General features: G+C 46.6%; 2 protein-coding genes across 2 annotated transcripts; both read left to right on the top strand.

The window, feature by feature from the left end:
- The first annotated feature begins 1,688 nt into the window (after positions 1-1,688).
- Positions 1,689-6,811, top strand: LOC136542517 (threonine--tRNA ligase, chloroplastic/mitochondrial 2-like). The gene is made up of 8 exons (XM_066534999.1): positions 1,689-2,066; positions 2,239-2,385; positions 2,480-2,627; positions 2,742-2,995; positions 3,783-4,160; positions 4,829-5,137; positions 6,017-6,217; positions 6,395-6,811. Exons 1-8 carry the CDS (start codon positions 1,767-1,769, stop codon positions 6,653-6,655), a joined length of 1,998 nt encoding a protein of 665 aa, XP_066391096.1. The 5' UTR covers positions 1,689-1,766; the 3' UTR covers positions 6,656-6,811.
- A 2,310-nt stretch (positions 6,812-9,121) lies between these two features.
- On the top strand, positions 9,122-10,826 carry LOC136542518 (peroxidase 70-like). The gene is made up of 4 exons (XM_066535000.1): positions 9,122-9,486; positions 9,579-9,770; positions 9,877-10,042; positions 10,281-10,826. The coding sequence occupies exons 1-4, from the start codon at positions 9,253-9,255 to the stop codon at positions 10,664-10,666; spliced, it is 978 nt and encodes a 325-aa protein (XP_066391097.1). The 5' UTR covers positions 9,122-9,252; the 3' UTR covers positions 10,667-10,826.
- The last annotated feature ends 10,571 nt before the right edge of the window (positions 10,827-21,397 follow it).

The raw sequence follows: 21,397 nt of genomic DNA, 5'->3' as shown, positions 1-21,397 counted from the left end.
TAGAGAAAGCAAGTTCTTCATGAGGATGCAAGCGGACTTAGAGGATGTTTGGAACGAGCGACTAAAGTTTAGTCTCTATCACATCGGACATTCGGATACTAATTAGGAGGATTAAATATGAGCTAATTATAAAACTAATTGCACAGATGGAGCCGCGTCGTGGTGGGAAAAGGAGGGGATATCCAAACACCCTCTTATCCGTGAGTCCGTAAATAGACTTATTTTTACGGTTCGTTAAAAACCCATAAAAGTTAAACCTATTTGTGGGCTTATGGACGTGCCCACTTGAATGTTGGGTGGCTTTCGGCCGATTCTTGCGTAGTGGCAGCGGATAAACCAAACCTCAGAACCAAATATGGCCCCAATTCCATTCCCGCGTTCGTTGACGGCTTTCTAATCTAGCGAACGATCTGAGCCCACACGTCTCCATCATGGGTCATGCTACTGCTGCTGCATTGCACGGTGTAGATTCGCTGCGGTATTTGTTGGCCGTAAATAAAAGAAATTATGGAGTAACCACCTTGCATGCACATGCATGTCTGCAGGTGCATTCAGCTTTCTCTTTTTTATATATTCTTTACTTTTTTTATTTTTATTTTTTATACAAGTTATTTCGTATACAGTTTCGTATTTATGCTAATATGTTATTATATTAATTTATACATCTAAATTCTTAAATATAAATTATATGTCTAACTTTACGTTTAAGTCATTCCTCAAATATTATCTAAGTTATACCAGTTATACACGTAACTTTTCTTTTTTTTAGAAAGTTACTAAGTTATACACATAACTTTATGCTTAATTTATTACCCACAACTTATAATCACAATTTTATAATATAATAGTTTGCAGAGCAGAACTTATTAGCACAAGTTTTTATCAGAACTTATGTTGGGCAGTATAGACAAGTTGTATAGAATAACTTACGTACAAAATTGTAGAATAACTTATGAACATAAATTGTGTTTCATAACTTTTCTACGTAAGTTGTGTTTTTATAACTTTTGTGTTTTCAAGTTTTGGCATAAGTTATAAGTTAATTTATTCCTTTGTGTTTAATAACTTTTGTGTTTTAAGTTTTTGGCATAAGTTATAAATTAATTCATTCCTTTGTATTTAATAACTTTTATGCATAAGCTGTGTTTCGTAACTTTTACATATAAGTTGTAGGTTATAAGTTAATACGTATAAATTGCTACTAGAATTTTTTTTTTGAAACATATGTAAGTGGGGTCTAGTTTTGTTCGGCTTGTCACGTAGAATACACCGATTCAGACGGATATACTGTTCACAAGTTATAGCATTTTAAAATAAATTGTTTGCTTTTTTTCCCTAGATGATGTTACAGCCAGACGTAATGGAGAATTGGGGGGGGGGGGGGGGGGGGGGGGGGGGGGGGGGGGGGGGACTCCCTCTATTCTCAAAAGATTGTTGTTTTAGCTTTGAATATAGTTTGTCCAGGTTTAAAATCGGTCTTTTTGGAAGGGAGGATGAATGAGGTAATGGAGAACTTTTCTGTGTGGCGAGGCTGCCGTTGTACGGGGGTGGCAAGGGTGAGGGAGGAAGGGCGTGGCGAGGTTGAAGGCCGGTCGCGGCATAACGTTGTCCAAAGAAATAGTGAAAATTCGCAATCGGCCAAGTAAGCCGCCGTGCCGTGGTTCAGACGAACGATATCCAACTCCAAACGGGGTAACGTGCCAAAGACGAGGCCACGAGGGAACGCCCCGCCACACGCTCCCCGAGCTCGGCGTCGCCCGGGCCAAATGGCGGCTCCATCCGCTTCCGCCCCCTTGCTCCGCTCCCACCCCCACCGCGGCTCGCTCTTCCCCTCGTCGCCGCGCCACCGTCCCGCGGCCGCTTCCCTGCTTGGGTTCCCTCCCCGCAGACCTGCCTCCTCCCGCAGGTTCCCATACACCGCGGTGAGGTCCTCCTACACTGCCTCACCCTCGGCACCTGTAGAAGAGGCTCCCGCGGCCGCGGCCCCGACCGGAGACGCGGAGGAGGAGCGGGTGGTGCTCCCCACCAACGAGTCCTCCGAAACCCTGCTGCGCATCCGGCACACCGTACTGCCGCTCCCCTTCTCCCCCTACGTTACAGTGCTTGAACTGGCATAATTGTATGCTTATTAAATTAATTTGGTCTAGGTTCTCATCAAAATCCCGTCACTCTAATACGTGTATAATTGTCTCGTCAAAACTATAAACATCTTAGTGTCATTCACAATTGTTGCTGTAGTGCGCCCATGTGATGGCCATGGCTGTCCAGAAGCTGTTCCCCAACTCCAAGGTGACAATAGGTCCCTGGATAGAGAATGGTTTCTACTACGACTTCGACATGGAGACCTTGACGGATAAGGACCTCAAGAGGATTAAGAAGGAGATGGTGAGTCTGCATTTCTGCACTGAGCATGTGTGATTGACCTGAACTGCAGAGTGGTGGTTTTGATTTGTCAATTGGTATGTTCAATTGTTGATAGGATCGGATCATCAGACAGAACCTCCCGCTGGTGAGGGAGGAGGTGTCCCGAGAAGAGGCTCAGAAGAGGATCGAAGCACTCAATGAGCCTTATAAGTTGGAGATTTTGGAGAGCATTAAGGAAGAACCAATCACAATATACCACATTGGTTAGCCTTATAAATTGGTGACTTGGAATTGGATATATTTAAAGAAGAGACTTTCCCGTCGTGATTGGCTTATTTATGATAGCATGTATTGATGATATCCTTCATGTCATGTAGGAGAAGAGTGGTGGGATCTCTGTGCCGGGCCTCATGTGGAGTCTACTGGAAAAATAAACAGAAAGGCTGTTGAGCTTGAGTCCGTTGCTGGTGCTTACTGGAGAGGTGATGAGAAAAACCAAATGCTACAAAGAATATATGGAACTGCTTGGGAAAATGAAGATCAATTGAAGGCTTACATCAACTTTAAGGAGGAAGCCAAGCGCCGAGATCATCGACGATTGGGTCAGGACCTTGATCTGTTCTCTATACAGGTGCGTCTTACATCTTAATTTCTGAGAAAGCATATGTGAATACAGAAGAGTGATTCATTGGTAACTATAAGCCTCAACCTTTCCACCAGCAATAAAACTGAATGATGCCAGATTGTGTGGTTTTGTTAGTTTTTAGAGCCCTTAAATGTCTGATGGTTCTTGATAGCTTTCATGCATGGGAGAATCTTTACAGTGTACCATGTCATCTATAGCTTTGTAGAACATGGCAAAAGTGAACAAGATCTGAGTCCACAATATTAGAATGATTCGCTGTGCTTGGGAGTTGAAGACAAGTGGCCACTTCACTGTGGCCGATCTCACTATGTTGAATTCATAGTCATAGCACAACTTCATTTGATTTGTATTCTGCAACTGCTAACATCTATTGATGTTTCTTAGTAAGCGCCAAAAATGTGATGTTTGATGCAGGCAGTTTGCTATAACTAACTATTCCAACATAATATTGTCCATGTTCTTGGTTTACTTTTTTAAAAAAAGGGCGTACCCAGTGCAGAGAGCTCCCGCTCTGTGCAGGGTCTGGGGAAGGGTGTTAGTGGCAAGCCTTACCCTCGCCTGTGCAATGCGAGGAGACCGCGACTCGAACCCGGGACCTTCCGGTCACAGGCGGTAAGACTCTACCGCTTGCACCAGGCCCGCCCTTCTTCTTGGTTTACTTTTTTACTCTATGAAATAGATAACCAGTTCTAACTTCTAAATATGACTTGCATCCTGTGCATAAGTTATATTTTTTTATTAGTAGTGACCGTAACCTATGTGTATTAATCAGGATGATGCTGGTGGTGGTCTAGTATTCTGGCATCCAAAAGGCGCTATCATCAGACACATTTTAGAAGACTCATGGAAACAGATTCATTTGCAACATGGTTATGATCTACTGTACACTCCTCATGTTGCAAAGGGTGATCTTTGGAAGATCAGTGGACACATAGACTTCTACAAAGAGAACATGTACAATCAAATGGATGTTGAAGATGAGATGTATCAACTGCGGCCCATGAATTGCCCTTACCACATTTTGGTGTACAAGAGAAAACTACATTCATATAGGGATTTTCCTATCAGAGTGGCGGAGCTAGGAACTGTCTACAGATATGAGCTATCTGGTAGTCTGCACGGGTTGTTCCGTGTAAGAGGGTTCACACAGGTGCTTCCCTTCTTCAGGTTCCCTTATACCACTAATTTTTTACTGATGGGATTATGATCATTTCATACTTTTTAGCAAGGTTCCTAAGGTGTCACCAAGGCAGCAAGGCATGTCTAGGTCGCCAGAAGGCCCTAGTTACATCTTGTCACCTAGGCGCCGCCGGCATATCCAAATCACCACAGGATGCCTTACCGCTTTAAGAATGTTTATTTTTTACTTATTTACAAATACTACTAGATGAGATGAATAATGCTAATGTTTTCTTTTTGAATGACACGCTTTGTAGTACTGCTAGTGCTATGCAGCTTTTGCTTCTTTCCCTGAAGTACCTTTTGGCATTATTTATTGTTTTATATTTGCTTATGTAATGTCATTAGCCAGCAATCAAGTCCACACATGACCTTTTTCTGTTTCCAAGAATACACAGAATAGGTCTCAGCACCTTTTGTTTCAGTTCCTTTTCTAAACATACTATCCTTAAGTTATGGAATATGGACATTCTACTCTGTAACATTTTGCTAACAATCATAGCACTGGATGGTTGGTACTAGAATTTTCTCACCACTACTTTATAAAGTTCAAAACTACTCTTGGTATTGTTTTCAGTTCTTAACAATTTCTATTTATGTAGGATGATGCCTAAATTTCAACTATTTCTATTTATGTAGGATGATGCCCACATATTTTGCCTGGAGGACCAGATAAAAGATGAAATTAGAGGTGTTCTTGATCTAACTGAGAAAATACTTGGACAATTTGGTTTTCGGTATTATGAGATAAACCTTTCAACTAGGCCAGAAAAATCTGTTGGCACTGATGACATATGGGAAAAGGCAACGATTGCTCTGAAGAATGCATTAGATGATAAAGGTTGGGAATACAAGGTTGATGAAGGTGGAGGTGCTTTTTATGGTCCAAAAATCGATCTAAAAATTGAGGATGCTCTTGGAAGGAAATGGCAGTGTTCCACTGTGCAGGTAAATTATATATTTTTATGGGATAAGAGGTACTCAAATGTGTAAATGGCATTGAAGGTCACCAAACTTGTCTTGTACGTGCAAAAAGGTCACTGTTCTTCAAAATTAAACTAATCCATGACTAAAGTTTCTAACAAGATGGTCTAAAATCACCAATAATGTACTACCATCCAATAACGCTGACATGGAAATTATAGTGAAGGACGCGGTATAATAATTTTTAAAAAAGTCTTCCAACATCCTTTAATCCATATGTTCCTTATAATTTGCCCTAACTTTCTACACGGTAGTGTACTAGTTTTCACCCACCCAATGCAAATTGCCTGCCATCTACCTTATGGCTAGTGTGCTGCTGCCAGATAAATACATGTGGCTGTGCCCTAAATATGAATAAACTCTAGGAGTCTAGGTTGAGACTGATGTCTCCATACTAAATAAACTGAGGATACATATGGTCTTCAGTAATCTGTTCAGAGCAGGGGGGGCAGCTTTGCCTCCATGAAGCTCCGCCAGCTCTGCCCAGCACTGGAGTCGAATATCTAAGTACATGAATTAGTTTGTGAACATATTAGTTCTAATATGATTAGCATGCAGGGGTTCAATGCAAAGATCACAAACTATTGGCACACCACTCTAATCTGAACCCATTGCCATGTTGAACAAAACTTGGAGTCCATGCTAGCGTGACTAGACAAGTTGCCACATGAGTCACCTCAGGAGATCCACTTTGAAAGTTTAGTGATGAACCTGTCCCATTTTAAAGCTTGATGACTTATTTGCATGTACACCACAAGTTCAATGGCCTCTAACGCGATTTACTCTACTCAAATTGTTCGAAGAGAAAATAGGATACACTAACGCTCCATTTTCTTGTTATAGGTGGATTTCAATTTGCCTGAACGGTTCGACATTACCTATGTTGATTCAAATTCTGAGAAAAAGCGACCCATCATGATTCATAGAGCTATCCTTGGGTCTTTGGAGCGCTTCTTTGGTGTCCTGATTGAACACTATGCTGGTGATTTTCCACTTTGGCTTGCCCCAACTCAAGCACGTATTCTACCTGTGACAGACAATGAGGTTTGATTCATTTGCTTTGCATTATTGTTCACCATATTTTGTTAAAATTGAAAGCATATGTTCACTGATATTCTGGATTATCTGGTTCTCTTTCGATTGAAGAGATGTTTATAGTTCAGATAGATGTTTGCCTTAGTATTATTTATGAAACCATGACATCTTGATTTGTGTTTTCAGTTGCAATACTGTAACGAGGTGGCCTCAGAACTGAAATCAAGAGGGTTACGTGTTGAAGTCTGTCATGGAGAGCGCCTACCAAAGCTAATAAGGAATGCTGAAACACAAAAGGTGCCACTCATGGCAGTTGCTGGTCGTAAAGAAGTTCAAGCCAGGACCCTGACTATCAGGTCCAGGCACAACGGGGAGATCGGCACAATGGCCGTCGACGAATTCATCACGAGACTTCAACTTGCTGTTGCAAACAAATCGTCGTTATAGATCGTTGATCCACTAAATTTCAGTCCAGTATGTAGAACATTAGATCCTTTGCACATAGATCTGTTCCATCAAAGTAAAGTAACAGCTGAGGTCTGCAGAAGCAGGTCCAACATTTTTTGTGCATAGTCCATAGTTGTCATCAGTCATCACAGGTCACAGCATGTCTCTCTTACCACCCCCCCCCCCCCCCCCCCCCCCCCCCCCCCCCCCCCCCGCGCGCCGCCACCACCACCACCAAAAAAAAAAATGTACATTTTTGGATGAAAGGGATGCTTTTGCTTTTAGTTAACCACGTCCAGACCATGATTATTGCCACGAGTACCAATGCTTTACCCGCCTCCATACGACATGCATTTTTTAAAAAAGCTCAGTCATCTTCGTTAAGGATTCACCATTTCAAAGGCCTATATGTTTTACATCGAAAGTGTGCGACATGAAACGGTGGAACAATTATGCCTGGAGTACGCATCATATTCGTACTACAAAATGCAGTGGCTGTTTTGGATTGATGCAAAACATCTCCACTAATATGTGTTTTGTTCATCCCTAGCCTCATCATGTCCTGGAGCATACTTAAGTTGGTCGTGAGATCGATGCCTTGGGCCCCGTTCGGCTTACCCAGAAGCCGGTTTGTTCGGCTTCTTTTTTCAGCCAGAACAGTGTTTTTCTCTCACAACAATTCAACCAGAACAGTGTTTTCAGCCAAAATTCAGCAAGCCGAATGAAGCCATTTGTGGGTGCAACTCGGGGAATATGTGGGTCAGCTACAGCTTATAAAGCAGAGAGAATCTCAAAAGCTTGTACTCAGATAGTGTTAGAAAACCTAAAATCCATGTCACCGACCCATAGGCATATCTTGTAGCTGAAGGAAAATAATTCGGGGAACCCTGTTAAGCTCAAATAGTGCCCACCACCAATCTTTTTCAATATGAAGGAATGTGATTCTTCATGTCAACCTGAATTTTTAATAATAGGATTAACATTAGTTTTGTCTGTAGTGCATGGTTAACTTTTTGTCATAGGTCGAAAAATAAAGAGAAGTGTTCAGGGGTTAAAGAAAGACGAGGTACTCAATGTCCATCCGTTCAGAGCTCATACATTTGAAGTCCAAGTTTTGTTCAACTATCTGTGGGCAAACTTATTCATAACAATTTTTCAACATAACTTTTATAAACAAGGCTTTACATAATAAATTACCCAAATAACATAACTTATTTACGGAAGTTATTGTTGTCCAACTTCTTTTGAAAAAATATACATACAATTTATCCAACACAAATTTTTATGTAATTTATTTTGATCAAATTTCTCAATATACAATACAAAAAAGGAAAAAAGATAAAAAGGGCGAGAAAAAGCAAAAGGAGAAAAGGAACTGAGAAAATAAAATCCATAGAGAAACAAAATAAAAGGAAAAATGAAAATTGAACAGACGTCAACCCATGAACATGGCCATGGATAAATCGCTCCAAGCACAAGGTAAGACAAATAGAGAAAAAATACCAAGCTATAGGAGAAGCGGTAGATATAGAAAGATAAAAATGACCATCTACTGTAGGTCATATACACGTGAAGAGTGAAATAAAAATAAAAAAAATACATATATGTAAATACCACAACAAAAAAAATCTTTCGATCGTCAGTTAAACACAAATTAGAAAACAGAAACCACATTAGGCCTTATTTGGATGTGCATGTATTCATCTCGACCCACATGTGTTGAAATGAATTGGAGTGGAATTAAACTAAATTCCATTCCATTCAATTTCAACACATGTGAATTAAGGTGGACACACATGCATCAAACACGCACTTAGTCGGACAACCGGGGCTAATCACCGAAAGACTGTGGCTTGAAGCATGGATTCACCACATGGTGTCCGCAGATAGCAGAAACGTCCACTCCACACGAACACTCGCCAAACTGAATTTTACGAATCACATGACTTATACACATACATTTTTGTTGTCTAACAACTTTTTTCATATAACTTGTTCTGGACAAACTTCTAGATCTGAATTTATTCATAGTATAAAAAAGAAAAATTGATAAGTTAATATAAAAAAATAAAAAATGAAAAAAAGAACAAAAAGAACAAAGTGAAAACTGCATGGATGTGGACATCCGATTGCAAACGGATCCACCCACAAAAAATACATGTGGTCTGTGTTACCGGAGATTGACCGCTGGATTCGAGAAAATTGTTTCTATGGTCGAACAAACCAAATTGGTTCATGGCTACGCATCTTTCTCCTCATCAAATGATGCTCCACAACTTCTCAAGCTGTCGGTGATTGCGATGAGTACAAAAGAACTTTACATCAAATAATTTAACCTATGGAATTTTCGGTCGGTTTGCTTGATTGAACCAAAAGCATGGACAGGTCCAACGAAGACCAGCGATTTTAAAGGCAAAGCTGCTCTGAGTCTGGCTGGATCTGGCCTATATATAGGCTGCCAGCACTGCAGGCAGTGACCAGAGCACACAAGAACCCAAGCACCTCAGCTCAGCCTCGCAGAACGTTTCAGTTCCGGAGCGAGTGTTCAGGGATTTATTGAAAGAGAGAGCGTTCAGGGATTTAGCACTTGTTCGTTCATGGCTGCTGCGTTTAGCAGCCATCGCTTTCGCCACTCCAAGCTCTCAGTACTGATCCTGGCACTGGCCACGGTGGTGGCCGCCGCACGGGCTCAGCTGTCGCCGACGTTCTACGCCTCGTCGTGCCCTGCCGCGCTCGTCACCATCAAGACCGCCGTGAGGGCTGCCGTGGTGCTGGACCGGCGCATGGGCGGCTCCCTGCTCCGCCTTCACTTCCACGACTGCTTCGTGCAGGCAAGTCCACAGCAGCTGGTCGAGGTGTAAGAATCTCTGTGAACAAGTCATGTGACGAGCTGTGTACCTGCCTGTGTATGTACGTGCGCCAGGGCTGCGACGCGTCCGTTCTGCTGGACGACACGGGCAACTTCACCGGGGAGAAGAGCGCGGGCCCGAACGCGGGGTCGCTCAGGGGGTTCGGCGTCATCGACACCATCAAGGCCCTGCTGGAGGCGCTGTGCCCGCGGACCGTGTCGTGCGCCGACATCCTCGCCGTCGCCGCCCGTGACTCTGTCGTCGCGGTACGAACGGATGACCATCCCAATCATGAGCCAGTAGCAGTAGTTATTCACTGAGGACTCCAGCTCATTTAACAGTTAACATTGTCTTGCGATCTTGCGTGTGCAGCTCGGAGGGCCATCGTGGACGGTGCAGCTCGGCAGGAGGGACTCCACCACGGCGAGCCTCTCCACCGCGAACACCGACCTCCCCTCGCCGGCGTCCAGCCTGAGCACCCTGCTCGCCGCATTCGCCAGGAAAGGCCTGAGCAGCACCGACATGGTCGCTCTGTCTGGTGCGTTCCTCACTGTCACTGATCAATCAATCACGGTTTCATCAGTGATCAGCCAGCACCAAAGCGCCTGATCGAGTTCAGTGATGTCCTGGCATGGTCACCGACGTGACCATGCGACTACCAGTTCCCCTGTACCTCTACTCCAACAGCGGTGGCAGCTTGGCAGTTAGCGCCAGCGCCCCCACCGCCACGTACCGCTGGTCACCACTGACACGTAAGCGGTTGCATATGCATGCAGGAGCCCACACGGTGGGGCAGGCGCAGTGCCAGAACTACCAGGCCAGGATCTACAACGACGCCAACATCAACGCGTCCTTCGCGGCGTCGCTGAGGGCCGGCTGCCCGGCGGCCGGCGGGGGCGGCGCGAGCGCGCCGCTGGACGCGTCCACGCCGAACGCGTTCGACAACGCGTACTACGGCGACCTGGTCGCGCAGCAGGGGCTGCTGCACTCCGATCAAGAGCTCTTCAACGGCGGCTCCACGGACGGACTGGTCAGGAGCTACGCGGCCACCTCGGCGCGGTTCAGTAGCGACTTCGCCGCAGCCATGGTCAAGATGGGCGGCATTGGTGTCCTAACCGGGAGCAGCGGAGAGGTCCGGCGCAACTGCCGGAGGGTGAACTAGCTAGCTTGCAGAATAATGCATTGCACGCATCACAATAGTGGAAGAAATGGGTGTGCTGAGATATCCAACCATGGTTAAAGGAAGTTGTAAAGATTAAAGGGCAACGAGTTCATATAGCTTGTATTGATGTGTTGAGACTAAAGAAGTACTCCATTTCAAATTATAAGATATTTTGATCTTTCTAAATGCATAGTTTTTACTATACACTTAGATATACACTATGTCTAGTACTCAATGAAAACAATGTATCTAGAAAAAAATAGAACATCTTTTAATTTAAAATAAAGGGAGTACAGTATATCTTAGACCAAACCAACTTGTCAGTGTTTCGAGTTACCATCGACCAGTAAATTTTTAATATTGCGCGTCTGACTCAGATGGTGTGTTTAGAGGACACGAGGTTTATACTTGTTCGAACAGAAAGTTCCTACATCCAGTTCGTTGCTGCTGCTCGTGTTACTAGCACTGCAAGTTTATAGTAGGGGTACAAACGGACGAGAGAGGGAAATGATTTTAAGTCTCCAGTGAAAAAAGTGAACGGGTGCAGAGAGCTCGATCGCTGCTCAGCTATGTGTTCGTGTCGTGCTCTTGCATGTTTATCTCATGTTCTGATCGGTTTGGGGTGATTCGATCGGTCCTCCATGGGTTGATCCCTTCCATGGGACGCCCTACTTTCCCTTTCATAGACCAAGGGAAAGCACGGGTTACAGCAGAGGAAAAGAGAAGAATGAGAGGGAGAAGAAGTCCTTTAGGATCGCCGGGTCCTTCTTCTCCTTCATGCGGGTCCCGCCGACCCTGTAGATGTCAACAGGGGCAGCTCCATGTCGTGGCCCTGTCCGTCACTAGCGCCACGCGCAGGCGTCGTCTGCCAGCCATGGCATTCCATTCCGTCCCAGTGGACGTCGTGATGAACTGACACGTCTGTCAGCGTTCGTACGATGGTTAGGAAGAATAGCACTAGCATGCCTGACGCTGTTCTTGATGTGAACCCTCAGGTATGGCCCGCCACGTCCAAGGGTTACATCGGGGCATGTTGGTCTCTTCCTTGGTGTCAGAGTTTTGACCCAGGTCCATACGCCAGGACCTAGAGTGGTTGGCGGCGGTATGGGACCTCGTCGTGTGAGGCGGAGCCTGTGGCCTCAGGGTCGGGCGAGGCAGAGCCCGCCCTCTGCGGCCTCGGGGTTGGGCGAGGCAGAGCCCGCATACCTGGGGGTCGGTTGGAGCTGTAGTCGCGCTCTTGACTGCTCGAATGAATCGATGTTGATGGTCATTAGCTCCTCCTCTCCGAGTACTCTAGTATTGGTCCCCGATAGTAGCCCCTTAGCCTAAAGAGGAGTAGAATACTCCTTCGGAGGATTTTTCAAATGGGAGGACTCTAAGGGCCTTGGCCTTCTTTTGTCACCCACGGCGTGACCTGGGGATGGTGATTCCCTTTCGTCGAGATTGGACCCCTCTGGGGTATAGCCATGAGATTTGGTGGGTCGAAAAAGGTCTTTTCTCATTCCGACCCCTACGGGGGTCTGTTGTTCTGTGACCGCACATTTGGTCTCCTTGCGAGACCAACTTTCCTCGAGCCCCCGCCTGTAGCAGGGGTCCGGTCGAGGATCGGCTTGTCTTTGTGATCGTTTTTCCTCTAGCGTTTTTTTTCCGATAAAAACAGAGGGGCTGAGTCATGCCACAATTTTCCTTTATAGACGAATCGTGGCGCTCGATGAGCTATTAACAGGCTAGTCTGAATAAGGCCTCGGCATCCCGTTCGCGAGGGTCCGGCTTGGGTCAACTGGTGACTGACTCTAGATTCCCAGTGGTCCTGATGGCTCTCTACCTTTCTTCAAGGAAAAACCATGGATCATGTCTGGCCGAGACTCGAACGTGGGCCGAGATGCCCGCGGTGCTCGTGCGCCCAGGTTCTAGCTGCTAGCAGGCCCATCCCTTTCCACCCCTTACTCTAAAGGTGCCCGAAACGGTTGTCGAACCTATCGGTGGGCCAACCTTCGAACTCATGGGCCTAGATGGGCCATAGGAGCCTTTTTAGCTTCGTATCCCTTTTACCTATGATAGGTCGTGGCATGTTCTGGGAGGCAAAATGTTCGTATCCCTTTTACCTTTCTAAGGGGATGACCATAGGTTGCGTGCGCATGCCCCGCGATGAGTCATGGTGATAGGTCATGGCAGGTGCGGAGATCTAGGTGGACGGTTGGTTTCCTCGCACCTGTCATCCCTATAAAACCAAAGGGCTAGCCCTCCGTGTTTCATATGCACGCCTGCATCCCTACCTCCGCAACCATGCCACTACCTCCAACGCTTAGATTTTCTACCTCCGCATCTCCGCTGCCGTTGAGCCCGCATCCATCCTGTAAGGAAAATAGACCCTAGGCCCGTTTACTTTGGATTTTGGTGTTTGATGACCAACACAACCAAACTGGACTAATGAATTTGCAAGTAATTATTTTGTAGTTCAATAGGATGTAAGACATGACTTGGATAAAAGAGACATGATGATCCCATGATCAACACCATAAGCAAGACCCTAGAAGCACAAGAGAAGACCCAAGATATCAAGTAAAGTCCAAGCATGAAGATGGGAACCAAGCTAGATGTAAGATCGTGAAGAAACGAGCTTCACAGAGGTGACCGAACACGGCCCTATGAGTGACCGGACGTGTCCGATTAGTTGCTCGACAACAGCAGACGTCAGCAGCAGCGATCGAACGCTGAGCGAGGTAGTGACCGGACGCACGGACTTCACTATTCATCGTCGCATCAATAATTTAGCATGACCGGACACAACGGCTATGGACAACAGACGCTCCAGGCAATGGTGTTCGATCGAGTCCAGAAAGGTTCCAGCGCAACCGAATGTGTCCGATCAATGATGACCAGACTCAGCTCAGAGTCTGATCAATGCGCGCGCTCCAATGGTTAGGACGACAACAATGTTCGGTTAGTAGCAGAAAGCTAGGTTTCGCCCCTAACGGCTACTTTCTCAGTGGGGCTTATAAATAGACCCCCAACTAGTCATTTGAGAAGGGGAGAGTTGAGAAAACATACCAAGGGTATTGATACACCATTTTAGTGATCTCCACTTGCGTAGTGCTTAGTGATTCATTAGGTGATTAGCGTAGGTGCTTTGCGAATTGCTTAGGTTGATTAGACCACTGCTTATGCGCTTGCTCTAGGTTTAGGCCTAGTGTTTAGTGAGTTTTGCACACCTCTTACCACTCGATGCTTGCGTGCACCATTATTGTACATCAGAGGGGCTTGTAGTCTTGCGAGATCACACCAACCGCGTTTGTGGTGTGGCCGTCACCGTGTACCGAAGAGAACAAGGCCCGCGGCGGTTCGGCTAGAAGCTTGATAGTGAGATGATGGGGAGCATCCTGGAGAGGCTTGTCGGAAGGCACGTCGGAGACCCACTTGCGCATAGAGAAGGCTCAGGGCTATCCACGGAGTTACCCAATCGGGAGCTTGGCCCTTGCGATAGATTCTTTGTAAGGGGCTCCAACGAGAACTAGGGGGAAGCTTGCGCACTTCTCGATACCTCGATAAAAATACCGGAGTCGTCGACGGGAGTTTGCATATCTCTACTTTACTCTTTAGCTTCTGCATTTACATTGCAATCTTGGTTTGTGCTTTACTTTCCTAGCTTAGTGATAGGCTAGTTGATAGGTTTGAAACCTAGGTTGCACAAATCTTTTTTGCGGTAGAGATAGCAATACACTAGCAAAACCATAGTTGCACATTTTGATTACTTTCTTGCATAGGTTTTGACTAGGTAGAAAAAGAGGCCATAGTTTAGAGTTAGAGTTTTAAGTTGCCTAATTCACCCCCCCTCTTAGGCGTCATGGTCCCTTTCACATCCACCCCCACCTCCAATGGATCCGTGGTGTCATTTTGACATCACCTTCTAGCGCATGGAGGGCCTCATCCATTGTGGTCTTCTCCATGCACGGACCTCAGCCAAGGAGTGGTTGCTGCCCGGCGATGAGGATTTGTCGTCGCCGCCCGATGGCTACATGGTGTCCTTCGCCCACTTCCACGAGCGTGGGCTCGCGACCCCAGCCCACAAATTTTTTTAGGGGCTACTGCACTACTACAAGATTGAGCTACAACATCTCAATCCCAACGGGATCTAGCACATGGCGGCGTTCATCGCGCTATGCGAGGGATTCCTGGGGATCAGCCCCCACTTTGACTTGTGGAGGCATTTCTTCACCGTCAACCTCCAGAAGAAGGAGAAAAGTGGCAGGCAGGAGCTACATATGCCGATGGGGTGTGCCGGCATCCAACTTCGGAACAATCGGGTCAGCAAGTACCCATCCATGCAGCTCTCGATGTCCAACAAGGGGTGGCAGTCATAGTGGTTCTACCTCAAGAATGACGCCACTGCCCCTCTATCGAAGTTCATCGGGCGTCTGATCAAAGTGGCCTCGGAGCAGTGGAGGAAGTGGGGCGTCCTAGAGAAGGACAAGAAGAAGATCCGAGACCACATCACTGTCATCCGCATCCTAAAGGAGAACGGTCTAAAGGGATCAGGCGTCATCAGGGATTACCATGTGAGGAGGGTGGCCGTTGATGACGCGCATGCTCCTGCTATATGCGATGGTGCCCGAGGCATCATTCGAAGAAACGACGCTCACCAAGGAAACACTCCTAACTCTGAGATCGCGCAATGCATCAAGGAGGCGATGGAGCCTTTGCGGGACAACGTGGGTGACGCCCTCTACTTCATCTACCCGGTGTCGGGGCATCCTTAGATGCGGCCGGAGCTAGGCTACGTTGTCTTTATAAGTTTCTCTTTCTCTTGCCTTCTCTTCAATTGATTTCCTAACCCCCGTGATACTAACTTTGAGAGGGGTGGGACCAGCTGAGGGACCTCATCCTCATGGATCACCTGACGCCGTTGTCGAAGGATTCAGCCATGAGGACGACAAATCATGCCGAGGGTGAGCGACTGAGGAAGGTGAAGGCAGACAAGAAGAGGAAGAAACAATGGAAGCTACAGGTGCAGGAACGAGGGGAGGACACTGACAACAATGATGACAATTACGATGGTGACGACAATGAGGTGATGGAGGAAGAAAAATCGGCAGCTGGCGATATCGAGTGGGACAACCTAGAGAACGAGGATGTGCTGACATGCGTCGGTTCATCCTTGCAGGCATCGGGACCCTTCCTGTTCCATGGAGGGGAGGGCACGTTAGGGGAGCTGATGGGGGCAGGATGTACCATTGGCCTACCCTAGGAGCCAATAGAGGCGAGCAGCTCCGCTGTCGTGTCCGAAGAGACAAGGGGAGTGGGGCATTTCGCTAGTGTGCCCTAGGAGCTACCAGGTGCGAGCCTCTCTGCCTAGGAGCAGGGTGTGGCTCAAAATGACCTCATTCTGACAAGGCAGAGCAAAGGTCAGGGGGGGTTCACACCCCAAACACATCTGCCGCCCAATGATGCTGAGGTGAGTTATTAATTCCTCTATTTTTTCCTGTTTTAGTCGGATTTCATCGCGACTTATGTTTTTCATCCCTTGCAGCACCGGCGGGCAGCGAAATCCTTTGGCACTAGCACCAAAGAAGAGCATCACCCTCCAATCAAGCTAGCAGGCGTTGGCTGGTGTCGCATCGGTTTTGGGCAGGAGCGGCGCTAGTGTGACCATGTCGTCAGTCGATCAGGCGTTGCTGAAAGCTCTAATTTGGTTTTGGTGAATTGATGAAACACTAAGTGCTAACCTAGTTTATCAAAGTGATCATAAGATAGATAGCACATTCCAAGTGGTGAAACAAATGAAGATCATGACATGATGATGGTGATGCCATGGTGATGATCAAGTGCTTGGACTTAAAAAGAAGAAAGAGAAAAACAAAAGGCTCAAGGCAATGGTATAAGTGGTAGGAGCCATTTCATTTCGATGATCAAGACACTTAGCGAGTGTGATCACATTTAGGTTCAATAGCCATACTATTAAGAGGGGTAAAACTCATATCGAAATATGGTTATGAAAGTGCCACTAGATGCTCTAACTCATTACATATGCATTTAGGATCTGGTGGAGTGCTAACACCCTTGAAAATGTTTATGAAAAATATGCTAACACACATGCACAAAGGTGATACACATTGTGTTTAGCACTTGGGAGCAAGAGTTCGAAACTTCACCGATGCCCTATACAGAAAAGATAGGGTTTCACAAAGTGCATCAGACGCTAGACTCGGCAGCAGATGGTGCACGGGCGTAGAGCTGATCAGACACTGCATGATAAAAGTGACCAGACACACAAGGTCTGTGTCTAGTCAGTGATGACATATGCTGACGTAACACACTGAGTTGATCCCGAGGGGATCGAACATAGAGGCAAGTCCGGCCACCAGGGACCGGACGCGTCCGGTCGCAAAACGGAGGCTCAAGGAGCTCTCTGGACACAACCGAACTCAGGCATTACAGCATCCGATCATCTCACTATGCTATGTCTGGTGCTAATGTTGTGGCGCTCAGGGGTGACTGAACGTGTTTGGTCATGACTAGAACCTTACTGGAAGTGACCGAACGCTAGTCATGTGTCCGGTCCTACACTGTTGTACGTTCGGTCACAACTTAAGTGCTCTGATGACCATTGAGATCGAGCGATCAGCGTTTGAAGTAGGGGACACGTGGTGAAAATCTAAGGACCAGACGCTAGGGTCCTACGTCCGGTCAAACTGACCAGTGCGTTCGGTCACCCTAATTTTTAGTGGACTGAGGAGCCAACGGCTCTATTTTGTGGGGGCTTCTATTTAAGCCCCATGGTCAGCTCAAGCTCATTCATTTAGCCATTTTGCATTGACATAGCAACCTTGTGAGCTTAGCCAAAGCTCTCCCACTCATCTCCATCATTGATTCATCATCTTTGTGAGATTGGGAGTAAATCCAAGTGCATTGCTTGGGTGTTTGCATCTAGAGGCACTTGGTGTTCGTGTTTCGCTGTGGGATTCACTTATTACTCTTGGTGGTTGCCGCCACCTAGATAGCTTGGATCATCGAGGATTGTTGAGTGGAGAGTGGTGATTATCTCCGGCTCCGATCATGGTGATTGTGAGGGGTTCTTGACCTTTCCTCGACGGAGAGCCAAAACATACTCTAGTAAATTGCTTATGGCTTGTGTGATCCTCATATTGTGTTGGTTGTGAGGCACCCTATTGAGGGTTCAGCATGTGATGCCAATTAGCACGTGAACCTCCAAGTGAGTAAATCACCATAATGAGGACTAGCTTGCCGGCAAGCACATGAACCTCAGTAAAAAATCATCGTGTCAACATTTGATTCTAAGGTGATTGGTATTCATTGATATTCATTCTTGTGATTGATTGGTTTATTCCTCAACTCGGTGGTATAACCATTTTGCTCTCTCTCTCTCTTTACATTACCGTAAACTAGTTGTCAAGCTCTTTAGTATAGCTAGTCGTGAGAGCTTGTTAGTTTGGTTAGTATAGCCCTTTAGTTAGCCTTTGAGAGCACACTAACTTAGTATAGCAACATAGCCATTGTGTGGATAGAGACTATATAAACTAGAATTGTGATAGGTGGCTTGCATTTTTAGTAAGCTGGCGTAACACTCGCTTCGCCTCATATTTGTCTAACCAGTTTACTAAGTGTTGTTGTAGAATTTTTTATAGGCTATTCACCCCCCTCTAGCCATTAGGACCTTTCAGCTGCCCATGGTGGCACCTGTGCCCTTGGCGGGGCGGGCGGATGTGGGTGTTCAAGGGGTGCCTTCGGAGGTCGCGGAGCAGCCGATGATGGCCGTGATACCGCTACCGATGGCGGGACAAATGGGGCTACCGACCGTGCTCATGGTGCCAACCATGGTGGGCACAACACAGTTGGTCGTGACCCCACCAATGTAGGTGGAGGTGGCAGCAGCCATGATAGATGGGTTATAGTCGGGCGCAATTATAGTGGTGCCTATGGCACCAGCATGACCCGTGCCATCGACGGCCTAAGCAACGACATCTGGCGTAGGCTGGATGGAGGGGGACGTTGAAAGCTCTAGTTTGGTTTTGGTGAATTGATGAAATCCTAAGTGCTAACCTAGTTTATTAAGTGATCATGAGATAGGTAGCACATTCCCAAGCGGTGAAGCAAATGAAGATCATGACATGATGATGGTGATTCCATGGTGATGATCTAGTGCTTGGACTTAAAAAGAAGAAAGAGAAAAGCAAAAGGCTTAAGATAAAGGTATAAATGATAGGAGCCATTATGTTTTGGTGATCGAGGCACTTAGTGAGTGTGATCACATCTAAGATCGATAGTCGTACTATTAAGAGGGGTGAAACTCGTATCGAAATACAGTTATCAAAATGCCTCTAGATGCTCTAACTCATTGCATATGCATTTAGGATCTAGTGGATTGCTAACACCCTTGAAAATGTTTGTGAAAATATGCTAACACATGTGTACAAGGTGATACACTTGGTGGTTGGCACATTTGAGCAAGGGTTAGGAACTTCACCGGTGGAGTATCCGCCCATAGAGTGCGGACAGTCCGATGGTGCCACCGGCATCCTAAACTTAGGTGAACGTGGTCACTGTAAGTGACCGGACACTGGTCTCTAAAGGACCATCGCGTCCAGTTAGTAGCTACAAAAGAAGCGCAGCATCGATCGTTAACTGGACGTTGGCGCTGAAACGACCGGACATTGGCTGGCTACATCCGGTCACACTGACATGGTCATGCATAGGGGAAACACCAAGTAACCAGACACTGGGTGAGTCCGGTCGAGCATGACCGAACGCGTCCGGTTGTGAAAAGTCATCTCTGGATGCTTACTGGAAACGATCGGACGCTGGGGTTCAACGTCCGGTCACTTTGAGCTACTACGTCCGGTCATCACTTAACCATTGACATAGCAACCTTGTGAGCTTAGCCAAAGCCCTCCCACTCATCTCCATCATTGATTCATCATCTTTGTGAGATTAGGAGAGAATCCAAGTGCATTGCTTGAGTGATTACATCTAGAGGCACTTGGTGTTCATGTTTCATTGTGGGATTCACTTGTTACTCTTGGTGGTTGCCACCACCTAGACGGCTTGGAGCAGCGAGGATCGTCGAGCAGAGAGTGGTGATTATCTCTGGCTCCGATCATGGTGATTGTGAGGGGTTCTTGACCTTTCTCTGACAGAGAGCCAAAAGATACTCTAGTGGATTGCTCATGGCTTATGTGATCCTCATCTTGTGTTGGTTGTGCGACACCCTATTGAGGGTTTGGTGTGTGATGCTAATTAGCGCGTGAACCTCCAAGTGAGTGAATCGCCACAATGAGGAGTAGCTTGCTGGCAAGCAAGTGAACCTCGATAAAAAATCATTGTATTCATCATTTGATTCCAAGGTGATTGGTCTTCATTGGTATTCATTCTTGTGATTGATTGGCTCCTTCCTTGACATGACGGTATAAAAAAATTGCTCACTCTCTTTATTTTACCGTAAACTAGTTGTCAAGCTCTTTAGTGTAGCTAGTTGTGAGAGCTTGTTAGTTTGGTTAGTGTGAATCTTTAGTTAGCCTTTGAGAGCACATTAACTTAGTGTAGTGTCATAACTTTTGTGTGGATAGAAACTATATAAACTAGAATTATGGTAGGTGGCTTGCTATTTTCATAGGCTAGCGCAACACTTGCTTCGCCTCATAATTATCTAATCGGTTTATTAAGTGTTGTTGTAGAAATTTTTAATAGGCTATTCACCCCCTCTAGCCATTAGGACCTTTCAGACATGGCCAAGGGGTCCCTAGGAGTCATGGTGCTAGGAGAGAGGTTGGCATCCGCACCGCTGACCCCTTCCATCGTTAGAGGGGGTGTCCTAGTGGGGACGTCACGATGATAGGGGTCGGTGGTGCTTGGACTGATGGGGAGTCATCCCTAGCCCTAACATCGATGGGCAGTGGCTCGCCCGTGCGAGGTGTGCCCCTGCTCTAGTGGGCGGATCCATAGGATGCAGCATCGGTGCTTTTTACCCTGGACGATGTCGTAGAGAGCATGGAGCGAGAGAGCCTCGATGTAGGGATTGCATCTGTGCTCAAGGCCCTAGACCACACCATAGGCACATTGCATGATGTTGTTGTTCCCTTTGGTCGGCTTGGTCCTACTTCTTGCCTTTATCTTCCTTTATATACTTTTTATATCCTAGCCATCGTCTTTCTGTAGTCCCTTATAGCTCGTAGCCTGGGGAAATCTTGGTTCCTTCATCAACAGAATGAAGCCTAGGACCGCCTCATCAAGGAGGCATGGCTACATGGGGAGGTGACAGCTTAGCTTGTTGCTGTCCAGCAGAGGGTGGCCCAGCTGACCCCACATGGCGAGGAGGTAGCCAATCTTTAGTCATAGGTGGCTGAGGCCCATCGGGATGCTGGTGAGGCCGAGAAGGCGTTCGAGGCCCTATCAGTGAGGTCGTGGAAGGATGACGAAGAAGCCGCTAGGGTAAGGAAGGAGTGGGATGAGTTGCTCTAGAAGGACATCGAGACCCACCAGTGCATCCTTGACCTTCTAGGCGAGGTTGAGAAGGAAATGGATCTAAAGCTAGGGGCCGAGGAGAAGCTCATGGACCCTAGAGAAGAGGGCAAGCCTGGATGCTATGGTGGTTGCTAGGCTACGCAAGGAGCGGGATCAACTGATCTAAACCATGGAGAGGCTCTTCTTGGAACGCGGCGTGGCTCACGAGGAGCATGACTAGGCTTTTCAAGAGCATGACTAGGCTTGCCAAGAGCG

This window comes from Miscanthus floridulus, chromosome 3, assembly GCF_019320115.1.
Source record: "Miscanthus floridulus cultivar M001 chromosome 3, ASM1932011v1, whole genome shotgun sequence".
Taxonomy (NCBI): domain Eukaryota; kingdom Viridiplantae; phylum Streptophyta; class Magnoliopsida; order Poales; family Poaceae; genus Miscanthus; species Miscanthus floridulus.
This window is presented reverse-complemented; position numbering and strand designations above follow the sequence as displayed.

Coding starts and splice junctions, on each gene's coding strand:
- LOC136542517 (XM_066534999.1), top strand. CDS start 1,767: ATGGCGGCTCCATCCGCTTCCGCCCCCTTGCTCCGCTCCCACCCCCAC. Junction 2,067..2,238: donor TGCTGCGCATCCGGCACACC/GTACTGCCGCTC, acceptor TTGTTGCTGTAG/TGCGCCCATGTGATGGCCAT. Junction 5,138..6,016: donor GGCAGTGTTCCACTGTGCAG/GTAAATTATATA, acceptor TTCTTGTTATAG/GTGGATTTCAATTTGCCTGA.
- LOC136542518 (XM_066535000.1), top strand. CDS start 9,253: ATGGCTGCTGCGTTTAGCAGCCATCGCTTTCGCCACTCCAAGCTCTCA. Junction 9,771..9,876: donor CCCGTGACTCTGTCGTCGCG/GTACGAACGGAT, acceptor TTGCGTGTGCAG/CTCGGAGGGCCATCGTGGAC. Junction 10,043..10,280: donor CGACATGGTCGCTCTGTCTG/GTGCGTTCCTCA, acceptor ATATGCATGCAG/GAGCCCACACGGTGGGGCAG.